Genomic DNA, 25,355 nt, shown 5'->3' with positions numbered 1-25,355 from the left:
ATCTCTCCTGCTGCTGTAAATGGTCTCTCCGTCCACGACTCTCCTCTTAAGCCCCTCTCTGAAGTGGCTAAAAGATTGAAGGAGAGAGAGAGAGAGAGAAAGAGAGAGATGCAGATAGTGGTGGAGGTATACGTGGAGATAGAGAAGAGGGAGGGCATGAGAGCATGTGGGGGAGGGTAGCCCTGCAATCTTTGGCAGCGAGAGCTGTGACGCACAACCACACACACACACACACACACACTCTGGTGAGGTGTGGCATCCACAGAACCACCACGATGGTTGCACTGTAATCTAACCCAACGGGGCCGGCCGCACCACAAATTCACCTGTGGTGTTAAAAGTAGGAAGCAGGCCGCATGTTCTGATTTAACGTGTGAGCAGTCATCTCAACACGGATAGTCTCCCACCCCAGACGTTCACTCGCACACGCCCAGTTTCCTGCCCCCCCAACGGGCCTCCCCGCCCGTTACCATGGGTGGAGACGAAGAGAAACAGGAAGGAAGTCCAACATGAACTTCTCCCCGAAGTCAGACACACCCCGACAACCCAACGACACCGCGGGCGCTCGCCGCTCATACCGATAGTTCGTCGAAGCTCCTCGCATTGGCTGATGTGCGGGAGTTTAAGCATCTCCTTCCATTTCTTACTGCGGCCATTCCTCTTGCCTCCTCCACCTGGAAGACAGACAAAAAAGAAAAAAAAAGGAGTAGAGATTAATGTCAGATAGTCGGAGCATCCAATAAGCAGTATTTCCAGCACAGGAGCAATGAAAGACACACTTGGAACATTCCTCCAAGTGTGTCTCTGTGTGTGTGTGTGTGTGTGTGTGTGTGTGTGTGTGTGTGTGTGTGTGTGTGTGTGTGTGTGTGCGTGTGTTTATGTTTGCATGCATGTCTTCAAGCACGCTGACCTTGGTGTGACCAGAAACAGGGACAGCTGCTTCATCTCACCAGTCGCCTCTGTGCAATATGACGGAGCATGTGATGAAGAACGCTGACAGCTTCAAACATCACGAGTCTCTCGCTCTCACACACACACCAAGTGGATCCCAGTCAAACATTAGCCAAACTGAATCGTCATTCACAGATTACTTCCATCTCACACACACAGAGGTGGTGAGTATTGTTCTCAGAAAGTCTGGAAAGCTTTACGTAGGGCCTGATTGCCCACAACAGCAACGGCAGATGCAGTGTCTGTGCGTGTGTGTGTGTGTGTGTGTGCGTGTGTGTGTGCGCGCATCTACAGTTGAAGCCAATTATTTACCTTCACTAAAACATACACACACCCTTTTTGTCCTTACTGTCTGCAAGCTTCTCGATACTTTGCTGGGGGTTTGAACCCATTTACTTTATAATTAATCTGGTATTGTGATTAGAGTCACTGTGCATTTTAAACACCAATGTGTGCCATTTAAATGGAAATATTAAATGGAAATTAAATATTTCCATTTAATGTTCTTTCCACATAATTTCAATCATTTTGAGAAGCGCAGCTTTTCTTCCTGAAGCAGAATACTCACAGATGCTGATGCTGCCACTACCCTTTTGTTCTGGGGTTAAATTACACAGTTCAAACTAAAACATCTCAATCAAATCACTGAATGCACCTCATTTCCCAAACAGCATAAAGGGCTTCAACTAATGATTACAGAATCGATTATTGTATTGTTTAGTCTGACGATTCATCAAATAAATAAATTGTCACATTCTTCAGATCATTCATGAAACCACTCAAGCCAATATTAGAAATTCATTTAAAAAAGTCCAGATAAGCAAATATTTCAATTACTGTTTTGAGTAAGAAAATAAAAATGGCATTCCCTAAAATGCAACTATACATCTTAGTGTACGTTTGATCATGTGTAGCAAAAATGCATCTGCAGACATAAAAATACGGACTACTAACCCATTGATTATTCTTTAGGTTAATAAATGGATAGCAAAAGGTACACAAAGGAGGATTTTTTTTTCAGATTTCAAACCAGGTGAAACTAAACTAATTGCATTTGAGGAGTTATATGCAGAACATATTTACAGACAAAGAAGCTTTTCCATCTAAAATGCAAAATTTATAAAAACTTTTTGTACAATTTTGACTTAATTACAGCTCTGATCGTTTTGTCTGTTCAGCAAATGGCCTTTTTTGAGTCTCTATACTCCATTTAACGATTAATCGATTTCTAAATTGGTCGACGATTATTTCAATTATCAATCACGAGTAATTTGACTACTTGTTTCAGACCAAACAGTATGGTGGCTGAGGAGCCTCACTGCATTTTTACTTTTATATCACTGTTTGAATAGATGAATGTGGCAACTTAAGGCATCTAAAATTTGTATCCATTTTCCATGATGTCATGCAAGGACATCATGGAAAATGGTCCTTGTAAAACAAGGACCATTTTTTGAGGTAATGCCTCAAAGTGGTTTTTTTATTTCATTTTGTTTTGTTTTTGAGGCGTTACCTTACAACACATTCAGAAGTTTGCCTCCATTTAACTCAAATAATGTGACTTTAGAGGACAACTAAGCAACATCATTATCTGGGCTTACCAGGCAGTTTAAAGGCACCAATAGTATTATTAGTGCATGTAAACAAAGTAATAAAAAAAATATCTCTAAATATTCTGACATTTAGCAAATATAAATACATCTATTCAGCCCAGGAAAAATGACTGTGCTTTTTTGGATGCGAGAATATACATTCATTATAAACAGAAAAGCAAATTTGTTGTTTTTGAACCTATTTATAGATGATATATTGATTCCACAAGTTAAAAAAAAAAACTAAATAAATTGGATGATATTATCGCATCAAACTTGAACAGCGAAACTTCGATAAAAAAATAAACTGAGAACAATCAAGTTAGCAATCAAGCTCCAATAGAAATTTGTAATTTTTATGTGAGAATTACTTTCTTTCATTTATAATTTTTTTAGTTGCAATGTCCAGAGAATCCCAAAGCGCTTCATGCTACACTACATTCAGTCATTCACACACACATTCACACGTTAATGGTGGTGAGCTACATTGTAGCCCAGTTGCCCTGGGTCAGACTGACAGAAGAGAGACTTGATACATTCGGCGCCACTTGGCCCCCGGACCAGCGGGGAAGGCGGGTGAAGCGTCTTGCCCAAGGACAGCGACTGAGATGGACAGAGTGGGTGTTGGAACCGTCAACCCGGTTTAGTTCAAACTTTTACCTCCCACCGCCCGGATTATTTCAGATGATCAGTGAATGCGCCATACCTACGCACAACAACAATCGTCAGTGTTGACGTTGTTCCTGAAACTTTCTGCTATTTATCCATAAAGGGTAAGGTAGACACCTGATGTAACAACAGGTAGTTTCACGTTTTCGAGAATACAGGACGTCAATTCGTACCTGGCTCCAGAGGAATTTAGCAACGGCTCATTTTGGCGGGAAGAAGGCTTTTGATTTAATATATTTAGATAAACAGATTTGAAGGCTTTTGTAAGTAAATAACCATGTTTATTAACACAAAATAAAACTTTGATGTAAAGAGAGGCATGTAAAAAATGCCGAGTAATTATTCTCAGATTTGCATAAACAGAGTCCTAAGAGTCTAATGTTTCCAATCGCTGAAAATATAACTAATGCAGCTACTATGTGCAATTTAGTGATAAAAAAAAAATCACACTTAATTTATACAAGCAATCTATTAAAAATGGGTATGTTTATAAAAGCACTATTTCTGTTTGTAGGGCTATAATACTGTCTATAATACCATTTCTCTGACATGCAATCCTAGCCATAATGTCACTTAAAAAAAAGACTGCAAAGAGGTAATGAATAGTTATCACTTTTATTCTATCACAACAGAAACACTACACAAGTCTGAGGGAAGCCTATTGGAAAAACTTAAAATTAGGGTAAGAGACTACACTCTCTATGAAACACACAGACTAATATACAGAGTTTTAACAATCCGGCACCAGATCCAACCAAATGAACTCTTTAATCTATCACTTTAAGCTTGGGTTTTATTTTGATTATTTGAGTATTATTTTTCATGCAGATTAGGATGAAAGTAAATAATCATCTGATTCTATCGTAATCCTGCATGGAGTTTGATGATAGGTTCAACCTACATTCACGTTGCCTCACATCAGTCCTTGAACGCCCCTCAATCGCTCAGCTCTCATCTATTTTGGGCAATTCTGGCACCATCTGTTGGGCCCCTTTTGCCTTCGGATTAAGACCGCAACACAATATGAAAAATCGGCCAGAGTGCAGATGATCTTGGCAGGTTTCCCTGGAGTTCTTCAAGAAAGCTGTGTGTTTCCCGTCTAACAAGCGAAGACTTGTTAGAAAGTCTGCAGCATGTACAAAGCTGCTACGGAGGGATTGTGGCGGCTTATCCTGACAGCTGCATATCAGGAGCGTGTAGGTGTCTGCTAGCAGGAGCGTCGTCTTCTCCATGACATGAGCAACAAAATAGATGGGTCAGAGATTTGAAAGCATAACTTCCAACACTGGCCTCAGCCTGAGCATACAGCCTCTTCATGGCCACACTGGGCTGGCTGCTATGCACATTAAGTCATTGCAGCCAGTTGCAAGTAAAAGGCATTCACTAAGCAACCAGAATGAACAGTCCACAATTTTCTATGATAATGCATAGAAATCAATATATGCTGGACTACCAGCTGGGGAAAGGCACACACTCCTCCAAATAGCACATATAGGCTGGTTGTAGTTTAACTGTTTATTTTATGATGTCAAACAGAAGTCCTAGAATTATATTAAGATGATGAGGAAGGAGCAATTGTAGGAAATACTGGAATTAATTGGGAAAATGTGGGTTGATACCAATATGGCTGTTATGTCTGATAGTTGTCATTTACCAATGTCATATTTTACTACTCATGACATCTTGGGGAAAAATGGCTTCACTACTGCTTTCTGCTTCAGGTAAACTCCCCACAATCCTGCGGTGCCTCACCATCACTGTCACATGACCAAACAAATAACACATGACCGACTTCCTCCCATCATCCTTCAGAAACAAACAGCAACAAGATGGGAATAAATATTGGTCAATAATATAGACCCAATCTTATTTATCGGACCGATACGGTAAAAAAAAAGACTAATATCATTCCATACCAATGTTAGTGCTGGTATATGTAATTTTAAAAAAAAATTAAATCACAAGAGCCCACAAAAAACAGCTGTAGACCTCAAATTCCAATTGAAGAGGAAACAGACTTTGAATCTCATGTGTTTGAGTCCTCCTGACCGCTCTAGAGAAGATATGCTTACACAGAGCTAAAGCAGCTTAAAATTATAATGCCGCACTAAGTGCAGAAAACAGTAAATCCTTTCACGTCTCTTTTTTTTTTTGCCAAGCAGCCAACAGAAAACTTGTGAACTGTCTTTTTGCTTTCAGAAGGGTTGAGAAATAAACCTTGTATTATTTCACTCCGCTGGCTAATAGTCATGGAAGTCTGTTTTACAAAGAGTAAAAAAACGTCACACACCTCTTTATATCTGGCTTTCAAAGGCAAAATATGAGAGATTTATTGTCATTCACTCCTGCATCAACTGTCACTGCGGTATTCACAGGTATTTATCGTCTTTGCCTGGGAGAAGCAGTCAAAGGTAGGCAGAGAACCACTTTTCCCCTCAGAAGAACACATTTAACCACACTTGCGTCTCACATGGATACACTAAAACCAACAGCATCATGTCTGCCAGAAACAGAAGACTTCAGATGAGTGTGATGAGTCAAAGTTTCTTAAACTTGAATAATTATTTTAGCTCTTTGTGCCTTTTGTCCTCGGGGACAGAAGGAAACCACCAGGGAGAAGGAAAACATGCGACTACTGTCAGGGGAAATGGATAAATAGTCTGTTTAGCAGATATGATTTTATTTCAAAAGTGATTAAACATTCTGCTGTAACGTGCAAGAAGAGCCATTCTCACTTAACTACTACTGGCTTCAGTTAAGTTGCTAGTTGTACTTCTGACAAAAGCCACAACCCTTTTTCCACACTGCATGTGCTATCAGGACTTCCTGGCCTATTGTTATACTGTTTGTAAGGTACAGTGGTGGCGTGGAGAATGAGGTCAAAGTTGAAGCCCTCCTGGGATGACAAGGAAAGTCCTGAGAGCTGGACAGACGTCAATCTGTCGAGAGGACGGCCATCGCTCAACGCGTTTAGCGGCTTCTTCATTGGGGAACGGCTGATTTAAGATCAGGTACTGAAACAGCCACGAAACACTCCTGTGTAGTCAGAATGGAAGACCAAATACTACGAGAAAAACCACACCCGTTTGTTTGCAGTAATAATTTGCTGAAGCAAAACCTGACGAGGACAATGCTGACTGCACAGCATTTTCAAAATACGGCTTTGTATTTTCCAAAAACAGCGACCTTCACTTTCACTGGCATTCCTGGTGAAAATGTAGAAAAGATAAGTCTCACAAAATTTTTTAGAGAACTCTAATCCTTTATTTAAATACAATTATTCAATTGGGGGGTAGGGGGGAATCCTGTTTTAAGAAATAATCACTTTTTTCATGAGCCAAAACTTTAGAGAAGCACCAATAAATCAACCGTTAAACGGATGTGGATGAGTTTTAGCTTGATCAGCACTAGTGACCAGCTGGATGGAAGCTGAAAACTATCTTATCTTTTTTTGGATCAGTGAACACACCCGTTACGCTGACATCAGCAATCTCTGTTGTGAGCGATGCCAATGTGTGAATGAAGTCAGGGAAAAGAGATGCAAGAAGATGATCAAGATCAAACTTTTGTATTAGAGAGAGCACAACTTGTAGCAGAATAGAAGGCGGCTGAAAGATTTACACAGCAAGGTTCCTTTTTTTTATCAGAAGTGTGTTTTAAAAAAAAAGCAAAGAAGATTGTCTAATATTTAATGGTATCTTGTTCCATAATTGTGAGGCCACGGCTGTAAAAGGTCAAATCGCATTAGGTACAACCAACAGAAGATGATCAGCTGAGCTGAAGCGCAGTAACGAAACATAAGGCTGAACCAAGTCACAGAAGTACAGAGGTTACAGTCGTTCTCTTTAGACAGCATTTCAAGGGATGTACTTCATGTGTAATTTCTCTGCTTCATAGGGAACGTGCCACGCAGCACAGAGGTTTGCTATTGGTTCACTTCCAGAGTCAACTTCCATTGCCTTAGTAATTATTTCTGCTGCCACCCTTTAAAACGCAGGTTTTTCAGTTCAGCCAGCCAGTCTATGGAGAAAAGAAGGTTTGGGACCACAAGGACATCACCTTCTCGGTGATGTTATCCATGCTTACCTCACCGTCATCCACAGAAGATGCTAAATTGTCTAATCAATTGGTCTCTGCTTAGAAATCTTTGTAAAGCAACATATCGCCTCCACTTCCAGTGTGAATAATTAATGAAAAATCATAGGTTAGATATAGAAAAAGTGTGTTTTTATGCACTTTGTATTATTAGTTGTTAAAAACTTCAGTCAGCTAAAATTGGTGTCAGGAAGTCAAAGTGTCACAAAACACATTCTCTGAAACACAGATTCAGCTGACTGAAACCCAGCAGGATCTATGGGGGAGCACGTTGTTTTTCAGTAGATAGTGGACGCAAGCAGAGGAAAATCCTCTGCCCTGAAGTTCATGAGACACCAGCTGTCCCACCAACGACATCTGACAGTTTCAACAAGAACATGAACTGACCAGGATCAGTAAAACGTGCAAAACCACAAAATTACTGACATGAAGCTTTTATGTTTGTGCAGTGTGCATGCTCCTGCGATACTCTTTTTCTCTCTATTTTTGCAAGATAAATTATTTTCACAACGTAAAGAAAAAAAAAATACTTCTGCTTTTTAACATAATCTGATCCTGTGATTTAATGGCATAAAAACTGAGAAAGTGCCATTCATTGATCAGTTTAAGTATCCACTGACTGTAGAGATCAATTCATCTGGGGGGAAAAAGTTATTGTTTGGTTTTGACTCTTAACATGTTGGATGTAGAATAAACAAGTGTCTCCCTCAAAGGCACTAATATTGCTGTCATGTATGCATTGTTGTGAAGTTTCTTTTACATTTAAGCAACTAGAAATTTAAAAATTGTAATTTAAACTGCTTTGTTGGTTTTTTTTCATAAAATGTGTAAAAATTATAGTTCCGAAAGTTCACAAAAACAGCTCGAGTCAGTTCATCTTTTTGTTCTATTAGGCCAAAATTCAAATAATGCCTTATGTTTACAAAATACAGCTTTTAAAAAAGTTTTACTCAAGAACCCATCGTACGGTCGTAAGCAGAAATAATGAGGCAGTTTGGTCCTAAATTAAAACTGGCTGGGTTTTTTTTTTTTATAAATTAAACTGTTTTCATTTTAATTAGCAAGGAAGGATTGAAACTAAACTAAGTTTTTGAATCTAAACGGAAAGTGTTGCTGCTATTCTTGGGACCAAACCACAAAGGTTTAACTAACTCAGACAGTATTTGGGGTCTAGGGCAACTTTTTGACATTTATTCTCCATGACTCGTTTTTTTGAAGTTTGTTTTGGTGTAGAGTCGGTGAAAGTTCATGCATCTGGAGAACTTTGAATGACTCCAAACCAATTGTTTTAACTACAAAACATCTTTAGTGCTTTGCTTTTGTCCCGCATCTGACATTTCACTAACATTCCAGCTAAAGTTGCAGGGAAGAGGAGGTGGTGTTTCTTCTTATCTGATATTCCCCTCTTCTCTCTAAGTCAACAACGTTCTCCAATGTAAAATGCTTTCTGGGTGGTAGCATTACAAAAAAAAAAAAACGCTTGGAGGAAATTTATTTACCGTATTTTCCGGACTATATACTGCACCGGGCTATAATCCGCTGATATCTCCACCGCTCTCGGTTTTCAACATGCTGGATTTATTAAGGATTTATCTCCGTCTCCAAAGCCGAACTGTGGTTTTGTTCACACCACGTTTTATGTGCAGCGGTTCCATTTCCCTCCTGTAGTGCCAGATCGATAACCTTCAACTTAAAAACTGCATCATATGAGTTTGAAAACATTTCTCCGTCATGCCTGCTGCTAGCATGTGGTTGTTCTAATGAAAATTAGCACATTCTTATTTTATTTCCAATTTTGACTTCCAATGATTCACTCCCTGGTGGTTGCAGGAAAATCCACAGAAAAGCCAAATCGGTCTATAGGCCGCATGGTTCAAAGCGTGGGAAAAAAAGTAGCGACTTATAATTTGAAAAATACGGTAATTTAACATAATTACCTTTTTTTTATTATTATCATTTTGATTCCAATACAAAGACAGAAAAGTACACTGTGTTCCCGTGAGTCAGAGTACAAGTCATAGTGAGATATAGTCTGGCAAATTATTCAGTTCATCTGCACAGGTAGGGCCTGCCGTCAGCGGCTTAACAAACACTGGACTTGGATTGGTTTAAAACAACCTAAAGTTGAGTACACTGAGCCTTCTTTCAGCTCAGTGAATGACAGTCCATAGCAACAGGTGGGGGAGGGTCAGCACAGTTTTACTCTGTGGTTCATAAAGACAGAAAACATAATTTCACATTTTCTCTGGAAACTCAAAATGACAACAGTATGAAACAACCACAGCTCCCTAAAACCCCGGTACTCCTCGATGGCAGTACTGAACCAGGAGAACTTTATCTTTATAGTGCGAAGCTTCAGAGAAGCCCTTCCATCAAATCGTCCAGACCAATCCAGTTTTTTACCCCATACATAGTCGCTCATATGGAATGGAGAAATTATTTACTTAGATTTAGGCCTCTCTCACTACAGCAATGCTGTTGTTGGCATATCCTCCAACTCTGAGGCTGGCAGCAAGACAACCAGAAGACACACACACACACACACACACAAATCCTGAACAAGCGTGAGTAAACCAGATGGTTTGGGTTTGAGCTTTTTGTTAAAAATCTGCACATCACAAGTGAGAACGATAAAACTGATAATTCTTTAATTATGTGATGATATGGATTTAGATAATTGGATAAAACTGACCGAAACAGTAAGTTTTTTGAAAAGAAGGCAGCCAGACAAGACTTCTGAAGAATCCACGTTGAGGTCAAAACCTGAACGACCAGAATGGAGAGATTACGAGCAACAACTAATCATGTTGCTCTGACGAAGCTCTGAAGAGCTCATCCCACTGATATTCCTGAGGGCTGGTATGCTGACAGACCAGTTGTGGGACTGAAGGGCAAATGCAAAAGCAAATTCAGACTAGTTTGCGCACAAACAGAAAATCTACTGTTGCTGTTGTGAAAAAATCGGAACATGCAAAAGGAGAGCAGCTCTCACTGAGTAGAGTATGTGATAACAGTGAAATATTGTTTTACTCTGACGGAGCAGTAAAGAACTAAAGTAAGAAGGATGGATAAAACCAGATGTGCAAAAAAAAAAAAAAAAACACCCAGGCTAATTGTGACGTTCTTGGTCTTATGTCTCAAAACTGGCAGTATTTATGTATTATTCTAGCATGAAAAGTTGCCGATTTAAGTTTGGATGAAATAAATGTGACCGCATTGAAATACTGAAGGAAATGACAAAACAGGTCAAGGTTCCCAAGAAGAAAAGACAGGAGAAGGCAAGCTGTGTGGGAGTGGGGGAGCATGTGCACATACGTCTCACAGCCAGCTGGGCCACCCCACCCTGTTTAATGTCACTCTGACGTCAAAGCCATGTGTGCAGGCCCTTAATGCAGGCAGGATGGAGCGAGTATTTATTTAACTTTGGTTCTCTCCTCCGAGAGAGCAGGGGCCCTGCATAAACAGCGGCTTCAGGGAAGTTTTGCGCGTTCACAGCCGAACCACAACCGGGGCTGAGATCATCTTCCAACAACTCGGGACAAGCCGCCGCATCTCTTTTAAGTGACAGCAGCACTAAAAAAAGATGACGGGTTGATGTCAAATGATCAACCTGCTGCTCGAGTATGAAGATGCACTTTTGTTTCCATAAATGGCCGACGTGTGTCGAGGCGTTTTTTTTTAGCTCATTGTTGCTGATTTTTCTGCCCGTCACCAGGTTAAGAAAAGGAAATGCAACAAAGACTAAATAGACATTCCTGCGTCTTTTTAGGGTCTCGTTATCAAAAGTACAAACAGAAAATATCTTGTCTTTTCAGAAATCACCACAACAACTTTCCTTAGGAGCTGATTCACTGAAAACATGAAGTGTGTGTTATTGCCAATGCCGTGATGACGGCTTTGTGTCAAAGTTCGTCAACCTGGGTGGAGAAAAGAAAAACAAAACTAATAGAAAGAATGAGTGAGATTATTTCCATTTATATGAAACTTCTTTTAAAAAAAACATTCAGTGTTCTTTGTTACCGTTTTGTCTTCTATTTTAGATTTTTAATGTGCTTAACTCCTCTGTAAAAAAAAATCCAGATTAATGAAAATTTGTTAACAGTTTTGCATTTAAATCATTACTGAAGTTTGAGTAACTTTAGTTTAATTTATAAACTGATGAATGGCAGGATTGCCTGCTCTGGCTTCAACTATGCTAAAATTCAAGTTTCAAGAAAGTGTTTAAGAAATCAACTGAATGACTGATAGGTTGGTGTGTTTTTTCCTCTTCTATTGAAGGAACCTAGTTTTTCAGGAAATGGCATTGTGAAAAACCAACTACAATATATTATTTATTTTTTAAGTATAATACTGGTATATGAGTGATGTCTGACACACCCGTCATTAAAAACATTAAAGAAAAGCATGTGTATTCTGTTTTTAAAGTAGTAAAATGTCTTAAGATTTTACTTAGCACCCAAAGCAGTGGTCAATCTTTCTTTTTCCCCCGGCTTGTTTTAATTTCAAAACAAAAAAATCTTCATGGAGCAAAAACTAAACTATTTTCCTGGAGCTAGAGGAGAAACGCCACGTTTGCACGCATTCCTTCTCAAATTCTGGAAATTCTCGTCTAAAAGAAGCAATGTTTGGTAAAAATAAAAACACTGACAAAGCCTCAATCATGGGAGTTAGAGAGAAATATAAACTGCATTTCTACAAATCCAAACATGTTGTGACGTAACTTAAATTACAAACTTAACTACTTTTCCAACTTTCCAAAAACACTGATAGCAGTGTTTACCAGCATGTTTGTTTGCCAAGATATTCACAGTCACAACTCTGTGCCGGCGAGAGTTGCATTGCGGACTGAATATAGAGTTAGGCTCGCAATAATTCATAACCCTGACAGTTATTAGCTACAGCTATTTTTATTCATGTAAGAAGTTTGTTTATGATTGGGAAGAAGACAGGAATTTCCCAAATGCTAACAGAGCAAAGTACAAGGAGTATAAATATCGGAATGAAATGACTAGAATGTGAAATATGTTGAAAGAGTTACATATGTCCTTCTTATAAAATTATTTAAAAAGGCTGTCTTGGTAATAAAACAATCAAATCATTTTTTCGTAGTAGCTGACCTCTTCTTTGCATGTAATAAACACATAATTGCAATAAGCTCAAAGTCTTAAGTTGGAAAACCTCAAGGTCATCGCCCTAATCTTCAGCACTCACTACCAGATTCAAGTCAGGACTCCTTCTGGGCTGCTCCAAAGCTTCAGTATCGACTCCAGCTAAAGGAAACCTGTTACTTTAAAACCTTTATCTGTCAGGGGTATGAATAGTTCTGAGTCTGTAGGTGGAGATCCAACAGCTGCAGTACTCTCACAGAAACACAACGATAAAGTGGTAGGAAGCAAAGAGATGGTCAGCCACTGTTGGCTCCATTGTAAAATGAGCTTAGCACACACACGCACACACACAGGCACAATGGAGAGTGGTGGTAACAAATGAACTGCTGGCTGTTTTTCCAGCCACTCCACCTTACAGTGCGTGATTGACTGGTGTAACCCCCTAATAGGAAAAACATTAGCTGCGTCGGACTTCGTCGCCTTTTCCAAGCCAAGGCCCGGTGTTTGCATAACGTAATCCGTCTGTAAGCACGCGCTCAAAGACGCACATCAGGAGAAATGTGCAACTGTAATCCTCACCTCCCTCTTGCTGCCATTATAAACTGCTCCCCTCTCGTCATGCCTTCGTTAATTCTTTTTACAGACAGATTTTCCTCCAGCGCCTTATGGTCATGGGAGAAAGTGTGGGTCACACACCAAACTGTGAACAGCATTGCGGCATTGAGGAGAAAGGCAGGACAGGACATGGCGCTGGGTCTCACATGAGGTAGGACTCGCCGTTTTTCACATGAGCAGAATGACACACACACGCACACACACCCACACACACCCACACACACACACACACACAGGGCCTCAACACAAACGTGTGCTTTTGCTCTCGTTTCCAGCAGTGCGCTGCTGTGTGGGTTTTGCAAGACCTTCCTTCCTCCGCACCATCTCTCTCTGAACTCGACATATTCCATCAAACAGAGGCGAGATCTCGCTTGAAAACCAACCCCTGTTTTCCCAGAGTCCCGTGGGAGACGGGGGGAGGGACGGCTGGACGAGGGAACACTGTGAGACTAAACTTGAGACACAGACTGACTCTGTGGGTCTAAAAGGGCAAAAATGAAAGAAGGGTTGGATGCAAGTTATCTCCAGCTGTCCCTCTGATGAAGGGCCCTTCGGTCGATTTCATGGCCGGGCTGAAGGAGCAGGAAGACGATCACCGAGGCCTTGAGGCTGGAACACGCAGCACTTATTACGCACACGCAATTATCTCTGATAAGACAGGACGCCAGGTCACCCTGAAGGGTGGACTGACATGAAACACCAAGGGCAGACGCAGAAATGGTGATTCTGGGAATGTTACCAGAGGAAAAGTCAAAAAACCAGGAGGAACCTCTGACGTTCAGCACATTTACGACAAGATTTCCATTAAAGAAAAACAACTTTAGCTTGGGGTAAACTTGTGGTTGTAAAGCACTTGCAGAGTTATTCATTCCCCTTGGACTTTGTCACATTTTGTCATCTTAATGCGTTTTGTTCACTAAAGTTCTACAAACTGCTGAGGCTTTCATAGAAAACATCTTCATATATACCAAGATTAAATTACACACAGATGGGGTTCTGTCTACTAATCAGGTAACTTATGATGCTTTTCGTGCTATTATAAGAAATTAAAGCAGGAATTAATTTCCTTCACTAAAGCAGACCAAGAAAGCTGAGGGCAGGTTCCAGACTTTTCCAGACTGTGGGAAAAATCTGATGAAATTAGAATAATGATTAAAAAAAACAAACAGTAAAGTTTGTAGCTGAAGAAAAATGGGTATGAATACTTTTGCAAGGCACTGTACATTGATAAAAACAGCTTCACGGCCGTCTTGTTAGGCGTTATTCTGCATTTAACAAGACAGCTGGTTTAACTATCCCTATATTCTTGTGGTGCTTCAAAAAAGTGCCTCGTCACGTTTTAACGACCCAGCTAAACACATACACAGCGAGTGGCATGCAGCGGAGCTGAGCATGCAACACAGCGCGTCTCTCTCCCCACATGGCCCATTTGTGGGTGTTATAAATGTAAAATGAGTCCCACATCAAGGGACCGTCACAAAGCGATGTGTTTTACGAGCTTCAGCTGGAGGAAACACCCCAGAGTGATGACAACAAGTGTTTGCCCAGCGACAACCGCAAAGCTAATAAAGCTACGCCGGCTAACGTCACACATGAACGCTCACCAGGGCTTTGAGAGACCTGCTAGCCTGCAATTTGAAGGCTGGTGGCCAAGAGGCAGGACGCACAAAGGATTTATAGCCCCAACAACAGAGGTGTGTCCCTTTAACACCTGCACTGTTCTTCTGTAAACATCCAGCTTCAATTGCATAAAGAAATTTGTTGAACAAGGATTACCGGACTCAACTTTGCTGGGTTAGTGTAATCGATGGATTAACCACATTCCGGTTTTCATGAAGATGACTACACCTGACCAAGATTTAATTTAATACAATGTGTAAAACAAACTATAGTGACCTAAATGTCTGAATATGTGCATGAATACTTGTTAACACCTTTAAAACAACTGTGGAAGTACAGTAACACTGCTGTTTGACAGTAAATATCATGTCCTTTAGAAAAATTCTTTAAATGAACCAATTTTTAAAGTTGTGCTGACAACAAAGTCAGATGCAAACAAGGTTTAAAGTTTTCACATTGAATCATTTGCCTTTTTATAATCACTTATAAGCTAAAGTTTTTTTCCTTTCAGCCTGTGGCACTTTTTTGCTTCAGTGCATCCTATTTGTACATAATAAAAAGGACAGAGCTTAATTGTTACTTTTATTTTTTATTATACAGCCTCAGTTGTTGCTAAAACACTGCTTTATATTTATTCACCAGATGAGCTGCTATATACTTGGCATTTGCTGCCAACAGTGTTTAATGTAATGTGTGTAGTGAGTATAATGCTAAAACAAAAATTACAGATAAGCTCATCCCTCTTATCAGATGTTTCCCCTGAGGTTTTAAAAACAACAGTTTTTATGCCACTGATGATAAAAAAAAACATTCTCAACAATCTACAACTTTGAGTTATTTGGCAAAGTGACTGAAAAGCTGTTTTTCAACCACGATGATCAACCACTTTGACGTCTTTTAGTCCACTTTCTGTGCTCACCGCGGTACTGAGACTGCCCTCGTCAAAATTCAATAACATCCACATAAATACAGACTGTAGAAGAACCACGTGTTGGTTCTGTTGGACTTCAGTACAGCATTTGACACTGTTGACTGTGAAATACTACGGAAGCAAAGGGAGAGATGGGTTGGACTCTAGCACAGTAATTCACTGGGCCCAGTGAAACTGGGACTAAAAACTGGGACATTTCTTGCGTTGTACCGGACAAACATTTTATAAGGGATACCCCAAGGTTTGGCCCTGGGGTCAGCTAACTAGCGCAGCTGACAATCAATAAGCTAAGTTAGCCAATAAGCTAAGTTAGCATAGCAAAACAGATGATACACAACTTTACATTACAATGTCACCAGGTGACTCCGAACTCATCCAAGCACTAAGATGCTTAGAGCAAATCAATGTTCTAACAAAGTTCTGGTTGTGCCAGAAGTTCTCCAGTTGAACATAAACAAAGCTGAAGTTATTATCATTGCACCTCAAGAGGAAAAATCAAAGTCACCACAAAGGTTCAGTTATTACAGCTAAAAGCAGAAATGGACTCAGACCTGAACCTTCAGAGATACATAAAGATGGTTACAAAGTCGACCTTCTTTCACTGGGAGAACGTGTCCAGCATTAACACGTTCTTAACTGATGCAACAATTATAGATCAATGTCCTCACTGGTCTGCCTAAGAAGTCAGTTATCAGACAGCTGCAGTTGATCCAGAACACTGCGGCACATGTTCTGACTAAAACCAGGAAGACGGAGCACATCACCCCAGGTCTAGAGTCCCTATAATGGTGACTTCCTGTAGCTCAGAATATAGACTCTAAAATACTGTTAGTTTATAAATCACTGAACGTCACCTGGTCACCTGGTGTCAACCAAAAAAATGCTGAAGGACAAGTAGTTGCAGATTTTCATTAGTTGTTAAGTATGGCACCTTATAAGTGTTCAAATTTGTACCATTTTTGAATTGTGGTTGGGGGTTTCACAAGGTCATTTATAGGCCTGCAAATGCCCCCCAGGCTGCACTTTAGACAGAAGGGGTATCTAATAACAACTGAAGAATGATGGACCTGTCAGATTCTGCATCAGATCTTTTCTGTTTCTTTTGCTACTCTCCACCTCCTGCAGACATATTTCTAGGCCAAACACCGCCGAGTTGGCCAGCTATTCAACTTTGTCCCTTGTGTCCAACTTCAAACGATCACAAAAAACGCATCATGTCAAAAACTGTTTGCCATTTCTAAAGTAACAGGTGTGGAGAAAAACTATTCAAATTATTACAATTAATGAAATATTTACCAATTTGTGTTGCACAATATATCGAGAGACGGTAATGAGGACAACTTCAATATCTGAAAGATTTGCTTGGATACAATATTTGTGACACTAAAATATTTCAGGTGAAATATTACATAATATTTAAACAGATTTCAACCGTTTGACACAACTGAGTGAGGGGGAGGAGATGAATCCCAGCAACAAAACTGTAAAAGATGACTGTGTGTCGAGCAGCACAATATATTGAACTGCAATCAACATCATCACAATGTTAATGCAACCAATACAATTCTAAAGAACTGCTGAAGATAGGATTTTATTTCAAGTGCCATGCATGCAAATTTAGCAAGTCAATATTATTTTTGGCTTGTTAAAGTTTATTTTTTGTGGCCAGGATGCCAAAGTTTTGATGATGTTGAAGATAAAAAAGACAGTCAGGAAAATGAGGGTAAATCATGTTGATAATATTCACCGCAAAATTCAACATGACATCATACTACTGGTATTATGTCACTGCAACTACACTTTATACCCTACACAGAGTATCTATAAGCTATATAAAAGGGAATATCAAATTAATTTTTAAACAGACTGAAGTCTTCTCTCACTAATATGAGACAAGAGGACAAGAATATGAGACAAGAGGACAAGAGGACAAGAGGGAAGTCTCTGGTCAGGATTCTCCAAGGTTGTGATCGTTTCATTTAAACAAGGAAACTGCATTATAATGACTATAATCTACAGAAAATTCAACAAGTAAAGACAAATCTTGAAGGAACAAAACCCAACAATAGCAGCTGCTGTAGCACATCATCTCTCAAAACTAACAAAGCAAAGAAATCTGTAAATCCACAGCCATCAGGACGTAAATAAAATCCTAAAATATCACTTTGAATGAAGAAGTTACTCTTCAGAGTAGAAACTGATCATTCAAAACCTACAATAGCTAAAAGACACAGAAAATATGAAATTACCATACTGTTGATCAAAACAGGGGAAAAGATGAGTGATAAGAATTGTGATTTATTGTGATAATGATGGCTTGTAATTCATGATGTTGAAAACTTTCTAAACCGTCATGAATCCTAGGTTTACCAACAATAAACAAAAATGTTTGTGTTCTTTTCTCATAGTTCGGTTGGGATTGTTACAATTACTTTTTCCTTGAGATCACCGATAAAATGTCAACTACATCAACACGCTCCATCCTGCCACAACACGTGTTCAGATTCCAACCAAATTTTTTTTTCCCCCCTTGTCCGAACAGCTCGTACTTTCTTAAAAACCCTGTCACTGCCATAAGTGGTCGTGGCCTCTATATTTAAAACACTCATCCAAATGCAACTTGTGAACACCAGCTCTGAAAGGACTGGCTTTTTTCTAGACTTGAACAAAAACCGACTAAATCACACACACACACACACACACACACACACACAACTAAACGGGACATGTAAGATACCACTCAAAAGTCACCAAATTCACAGAAGATGTTATTTTAAGCCGTATTAAGAGGACTGAGATCAAGTTTTCTAAAAAGCAAACACACACGATCCTCGGCTTTGCTTTGTTTGATTCCACGATGAAAAAGCCAGCAGAAAACCATGTCACCAGAGCCAGTACAAACTATTTTGAAGCTAATGGACAGATTGAAATATGCAAACATATTGTCTGGAAGCCTGGTGTTAAATTAACCCTTTCATGCATAGTGGTCAGTACAGAGGACAGCTGTATAAAAGCCCTGTTCTTGTGCTTCTTGTGGATTTTTATGTTATAAATGCACACAGATCATTGAAGTGGACACTAATGCATCATAAAATACACCATCAACTACTGGCCATCAGCTGAAAATGCAAGAAATTATTTTTGTCAAATCCAATATGGCCGACAGACAAAAAAGCACGCCAACCGACCCGGTCCCTCCTTCTACTGTAGATGGTAGAAAAAAAATATTGCAACATCAGATAACCCCTAAAGAACAATACTAATGATGTATTTTTTCAAACAAGCTTCAACTTTGTATTTGGAGAAAATTACAATTGATCACAAAAAAAATTAAATAAAAACAAATTATTATTTAAAAAAATCCTGACACAAGAGATCATAAATCATGCATAAAAGGGTTAAAAGTAGTGTTGTGTATTATTTGATATTTTAAACTAATCATAAATATTCATTTAAATGGCAATGCATGGTTGGATTTTTCATTAGTTTTTAAAAATTTCCTTCATTGGTGACAAAGGGGTTCGCATACGTTTACTTTTCCAGGCCGTCTTAGAGGATGGCATGTCTCAAAACTTTTCTGCATGCAGTGCTTCATTTCCTCGCAGGCACACACAACGGCATTTTTAGTTAAAACAATATAATTGGCTAGTTTGTAAGTTTCCTACCTTACATAAGCAATAGATGTGATTTTAGAAACGGTCTCAGACAAGGCAGAGGGAAAAAGTCTGAACAAAAGCAATTAATGTAATGTAGGCCCAGTGTTTTACAGCCCATGAGTAAACACAATTTTTCAGCACACTTAACATGACCATCTGCTCCAGAACGACTCTTTAACAGGGTACTCTGCCAACTAATATGCTATGAAGTGTTGTAAACAGTGGAGCCTGCAGGATGGGCTCTGATAACGTTGTCTCCAAATGATTAAGTGCTTTTTAAATAGCGTTTACTGTGAAGAGCTGCTAACGAATGCATTAGTACTGCCAGTACGCTACAAAGTCACAAACATTTTTTTAACTAGTAAATGAGCACTAAACACAACATAGTTTATAATGAGATACCGCTGCTGACTCAGACAATACCTGATGAGTTCTGAGTATTTGCAGGGAAACGGTATTCACACAACCTAAGACTTTTTGACACGCTACATCTACAAAGTTCAATGCACTTTGAGGTTTTGGGTGGCCCATATATATATTTATATTCCCCTGGTTAAAAAAAAAACTGACTTATTTATATTCATTCCACTTTCAGTGCAGTTACAGCTGAAAGCTTTGTCTCAACCAGCTTTGATCACCGACGGCAAGTTTCACCCATTCTTCACATAAATAGATTTTGGAAAGAGAAAAATCAATGATTATCCATTTTCAAGTTTTCCACAGAATATCAGCTGGAGTTAGATCTGGACTTTGACTGGACCACTCCAGCATATCAATATGCGTTGATCCAAATCCTTTCATTGTGGCTCTGGATGCATATTAAAGGGTGTTGCCTTGCTGAAAAATTTACTTATGCCTCAGTATCACATATTTTGCACCTAGGATTGCCTTATGTTCTTGTAACTTCCTTTCAACAATGGACTTATTCTTATTACTCTTCCACAGAGGTCAAGTTTGCAAAGTTCATCTTGTCAATAGATTCTCCCACCTGAACACTGGGTTTCATTGGGCAGTTTGACTGTTCCTTGGTGTATTATCTATAGCTCTCCAGATCTAAGGCCTTCAGTGAACAGTTTTATTTATGCTGAGATTATATTAGCCACATGTGAAACGCATTTACCAATCAGAAAACCTCAAGGGCAGCTGGTTGTGCGGAATTTTATTAATATGCATCCGAGTAAAGGAGGATGAACAAAAAAAATAAAATCTGTTCAAAGGGCAGGAGGACATTTGCCACGCAATACTGAAGCGGAGAGCTCTTCTGTGTTTGCAGAAATGTGAACATTGTTTTAACTTTTGGTCCATAACAGAAATGTCCTGGAAAACAAAACAAAAAAACTGCCACATCCAGGAATGTCAAGTCTGCAGTCATAGTAAGTCCGCATTTAAATGATGTAGCTCCAGTCCCACTTCCTGTCGGCATTTCAAGTTCCAATGCCAAACACCAAACCTTAAAGAATGTGTAATAAATAGTATTTAGAAACTAAGAGGAGGTGAGATTATATTCTGAGACCGAGATGCTCATTGAAACCAACTGGGCCTGTGAGGATGTTTTAGAACAAACAAACTAACTTTTTATGCTTTTAATGACGTCTGAGAGTTGACTTGCTCAAGGACACATCTGCATGTTAGACTGTTGCATACTCTGTGGCTTCGACCCACTGCTCGCAGCTTTAAGAAAAAAAACAAACTAAATCTGTTTTGCCAAGATGTGTTGCTGTAAATTATGAAGGTGAAGAAACAGAAGCTTTTTAATCCTTGAATGAACCAGAGAGACAGTCTTTCCTGTATGAAGTCATATTTAAAGAGCGGAGACGACTCTGATGCCGGTGGCCATTTGAACACTTCTGATGCAACGAGTAAAGATGCAACAGAGATCAGTGGCTGATTTCTGATTTTTAGTTTCTGCTACTCTGACCAGAATAATAATGGCAGAGACCCAGATTATCCATTAAGTAAATAAGTAGTTAGTAATCCCATTAAAGAGAGATTACTATACAACCGAAATAGTATTAAAAATATCTTTTTTTATTATTATTTTCAACAGTTTGTCTGTTGAAAAATTTGTAGCATGAACATATTTTACTATTACTTGTTTACTTTGATGTCTGAAGCGAATGACGCCTCCCCACAATTCCAACTGGGGAACCACTAAACCAGTGATGTTCAAACTTTGTGCCATATGGAATGAAAAAAATTAAAAGTAAAACATAATTTTGTTAAAAACCATAAGCACAAAATTATACATCTTTTTGACTTGCTCAGTCAGATTTTTTTTTACAAGAAATATATTTTTAAATTAGATCCTTAACTTAAGAGTTTGCACATTTGTTATAAAAAAGGAAGATTTTTGTGGCGAAAAATGTCTGAAGTTTGCTTTTGAGTAAATATCTCTAGATATATGTAGTTATATTTACATCAAATTAAAGAAAGTGACAAAATAATAGTTGTTAAAAAGCAAATCATATGTTCTGAACCAAGCACGTTTCATTCTAAGATGAATTTGATTGTTTCACATAATAAACATAAAAAGTCTCAATTAACTTGCTGTTCTGGTTGTAAAATTCAGTCTAAGGGTGAAACTTTGGACAGGGGCAAAACTTTCACCTCAGAGATTGTTTTGTAAAGACTGAAAACACTCCTGAATCTAGCATGCTGCACAGCCAGAGGTCTAAAGCTCAAAGGAACAAACTGCAGCCAATTTGTTCAGAGTTATACATTCAGCCTTCCTGTTAGCTGCTTAAGACGACTCTCTTCACAACTAAAGGAGACACACCCAAGATGGGTACGAACTGTCTTCCTGTGACAGATGGCTCCCTTTTCAATCCAAAAGGTCAGGTATGACCAAAATCACAAAACTACAAAATGATGAAGGAGCAGAATGACCTGTTCCCCCCAAAGTGCCACTATACAAATTGTAGCAACTTGAAAGAACAATCGACTTGAATCTGTAGCAAACATATTCACATTATTGGAAAAAAAAACAACCAACTCCGAGTCTTCTTCCAACACTGAAAACTTCCACACCGAAGAGGGTTATGCTACACCTCTTAAGGTATTGATAAACCCCTCTGTCCATGAGCGCGAGCCGCTTGGACCTGATGAACCAACACATCTGCCTATTCACACTATTTTGCATCTAGGCTAAACAACTGTGCTCCACTCAGATAGATATTGTTTTCACTACAGCCTCTTCAAAAGCATTAGTGTGCTGGTTTAAGCACTGCTTTCTCGGAAGAGAAAAAGAAAAAAGTACTTAAAAGAAAGAATAAAGTGATATCCCGGAAGACCGTCAACGAAGTTTATGTATCCTTGTTGCTAGCGAGAGATAAATTACCCATATTTGAAAAACAGCAGATTTCTCAATACTGAATATCTTAAGAAACAAAAAAAAAAAACACTTTAATGAAACTTCTCTTTTTTTAAGATCTGCTGTGAGTCTGGTGCCACCCTTATACTGTGAGTATTGCTCCCACTGATGGCAGCAATACTCCCAGGAGTATATAAATAATGCCATTTTTGCCATTTCCCTAAAATTGTGCAGCTGTAGCAGAGTCATGGTGGCCCAGAGTTTGCATCTGCAGATGACCTAATTAACATTATATACCACATGTGGTTGAGAAGACTGAGATATATTAATTAGACAATTACTATGAGTTCAGTGATCAGAAAAAAAAGTGTGATTATTCAGTTCCTGACTGGGCAGTCAAGCTGAAAAATCGTCCAGTTTTGGTCATCAGCCAATTTCTAGGTGCAGCTAAAAAAAAACAAAAAAAAAACATAAGGCTTTTAAAAACCTGATTAGGATCTTGAGCAACCTTAATACTGTGAAACCTTAGCTGATTAAAATAATAATGTCCAAACGGAACATAGCAGGTTCTGTAACATGCATGTTATTAAATACCATCAGCTAAACATTTACATCTTCCAGCTTTACCTGCATTACATTATGGTCCAAACTCTGAATACACTCACTTTTATCCCTGAAAGGCCTTTTGAGAGCCACTACAGATAGAAGACTGTGTTCTCTGGCAAGTATTGAGCCACTGATGTCAGGTCCAAGCAGCTTTTAACGACATGGGGAAAAAAGAGAAGAAGAAGAAAAAAAAATGCTGCCATGTGAAGAAAACAGGGCCCAGTTAAAACCTATCCACTGCTGCTGTGTAATCCATTTTAACAGCGCTGTTTGCGTTTGGTCGTGAAATCATGACAAGGTAAATGAAGCACTGAAGGCCTCTGAATATGCACACGAAGACCATTGGGACACAGTCCGGTGAAACGGTCCCCTGTAAAAAAAAAAAAAAAAAACAGTGGGATTTTTGCATACAGATAAGCTGCTGCACCACCGAAGTCCTCTTTCCTCTGCATGGAAAGTTCTCGCTGTATTCCCATTTCCTAATCAGCAGCATTGCAGCGAAATATATGTCTGCGGCAAAAACACCCCTCCGTTCACCCTGGCTTCCTAATTAAGGTTTAAACAATAAAGAAAGGTAAGACAGGCAGCTCACGCAGCAGCCAAATGTCTCCACGCCCTGCAACCTTTCATTTGAGCACCATTACATGGGGTTATGTCATCGTAAATAAGCACAGGTCCTTGAGTAAAAAAATTTGCTCGACACCCTCCAATGCAACGCGATGCTGCAAAACACTCCCTGCGCTGTTCGTCTCCAGCCTTTCTGGGCCTTATGTTCAATAACCTGGCTGACAAACACAAAGTGCTTCCCCCAGTGCACAAGCAGATGATTTCATCTGAAGAGGTTTGCCTGGAGACAGAGCACTGCGCAGTGATGGGGGGGACTGAGAAAGCATAAATCCTACAAGGAGGACAGCCTTGTGGAAGGCTCTGGCTCTCCTCATGTCGTACATGTTCGGATGGGGGGAAAAAAAATAGACTCAGGTTTATTTGAGAGGGGGGTTCCGTTTCGGACACTTACCTTCCCTCGCCTTCAGGAGAACCGTGTTGGCCACGATATTTTCAATCTCCATTGTCAGAACGTGAATCCCGTGCAATCTCGATACATTTCACTCAGCAGGAGAAAAAAGAAAAGACGGTTTTTCCAGATCAAAGGTGCCGACGGCCGCGAGGCTGTTGCACGCGCACAGGGTGAACGCGGCACTGGCGCATATTAGGACTCAATTAGCGCTCGTCGGTCCTTTTCAATCCCATATGTTTGGTCAAACCCGAGCCTACGGAGCTTTATGGTTACAGCGGAGCTTGTTAGCATTCACCGCCTGCCTGCCTGCCCGTCTTCCTTCCTGCTCCGGTTCCCTCCTCCTCCTCTTTTTCCTCCTCCTCCTCACCCCTCCTCTGCGCAGCGAACCAGGGGAGAGTAGGAGGGATCAATTTACAACCACCGCAGCCACCACACATTCAATCACAAGTGCATTCATACATAAATGCATGAATTTCCAAAGCTCTGGTTTTCTGAAATGATTGTTAATGGACAGTCGTGTCTAAATCTGAACCCAGTGGTGGGAAGTTACTGTACTTAAGTAAAATTTTCGTGTATCTGTACTTTACTTAAGTAGATTTAATAATGGATACTTTCTACTTTTACTCCACTACATTTTACAGTAAGTATCTGTACTTTCTACTTCACTACATTTCTACAAAACTGTCGCGTTACTCGTTACATCCAAGTCGCGTTGCTCTTTTTTTCCGTTAAAATGTGAAGTTCAGGGACGTAAGGTGGCGCCGTAAAATCCGAGCAATATCGTAACTTACGTGTCTGTTGTCACCCATCGCCTCCACCTTTACTCGCACGCTAAGCTGCAGACATGCGCAGTGGTTTCCTCTGAGCGAGTCTAATCATCAGTAATATAATAGCGCTACATAAATTTATATGGCTACATGTAAAATCAGCAGCGCTTCGCTTTCACAGACGGTGGGGACTTCGTCCAACTTTTAGCGTCACTTGGAAGGAAAGCTTAAAGAAAGGTAAGATCTGTGGACGTGATGCTAGCAAAGCTAGCTGTACTGACGTAGACGCACATGTTGCATCTGCGATGAAAAAAAGTTGTCATTCATGCCCTGAATTATTGTGTGGAGGTGTTGACTGAGGTGTTGCAAATATGGGACAACGCTGGTACATTCAGGAACGATCCGATTCTTCTGGAC

At 39.7% G+C, this 25,355-nt stretch overlaps 1 protein-coding gene across 2 annotated transcripts in view; it reads right to left on the bottom strand.

The window, feature by feature from the left end:
• grk4 (G protein-coupled receptor kinase 4) overlaps positions 1-24,530 on the bottom strand; it is a 58,281-nt gene extending 33,751 nt beyond the window's left edge. For both annotated transcript variants that reach the window (XM_008408554.3, XM_008408546.3), the window contains exons 1-2: positions 24,172-24,530; positions 579-674 (exon numbers count right to left, since the gene is read on the bottom strand). In XM_008408554.3, the coding sequence (XP_008406776.1) occupies positions 579-674; positions 24,172-24,223 (148 nt within the window). In that variant the 5' untranslated portion in view covers positions 24,224-24,530. The remainder of the gene's footprint in view (positions 1-578; positions 675-24,171) is intronic.
• Positions 24,531-25,355: the final 825 nt, after the last annotated feature.

This window comes from Poecilia reticulata, chromosome 1 (genome assembly GCF_904066995.2).
Source record: "Poecilia reticulata chromosome 1, P_reticulata-male-v2, whole genome shotgun sequence".
In the NCBI taxonomy this organism is placed as follows: Eukaryota; Metazoa; Chordata; class Actinopteri; order Cyprinodontiformes; family Poeciliidae; genus Poecilia; species Poecilia reticulata.
Note: the sequence above shows the minus strand (reverse complement) of the source record. Positions and strands in the feature narration are given on the sequence as shown.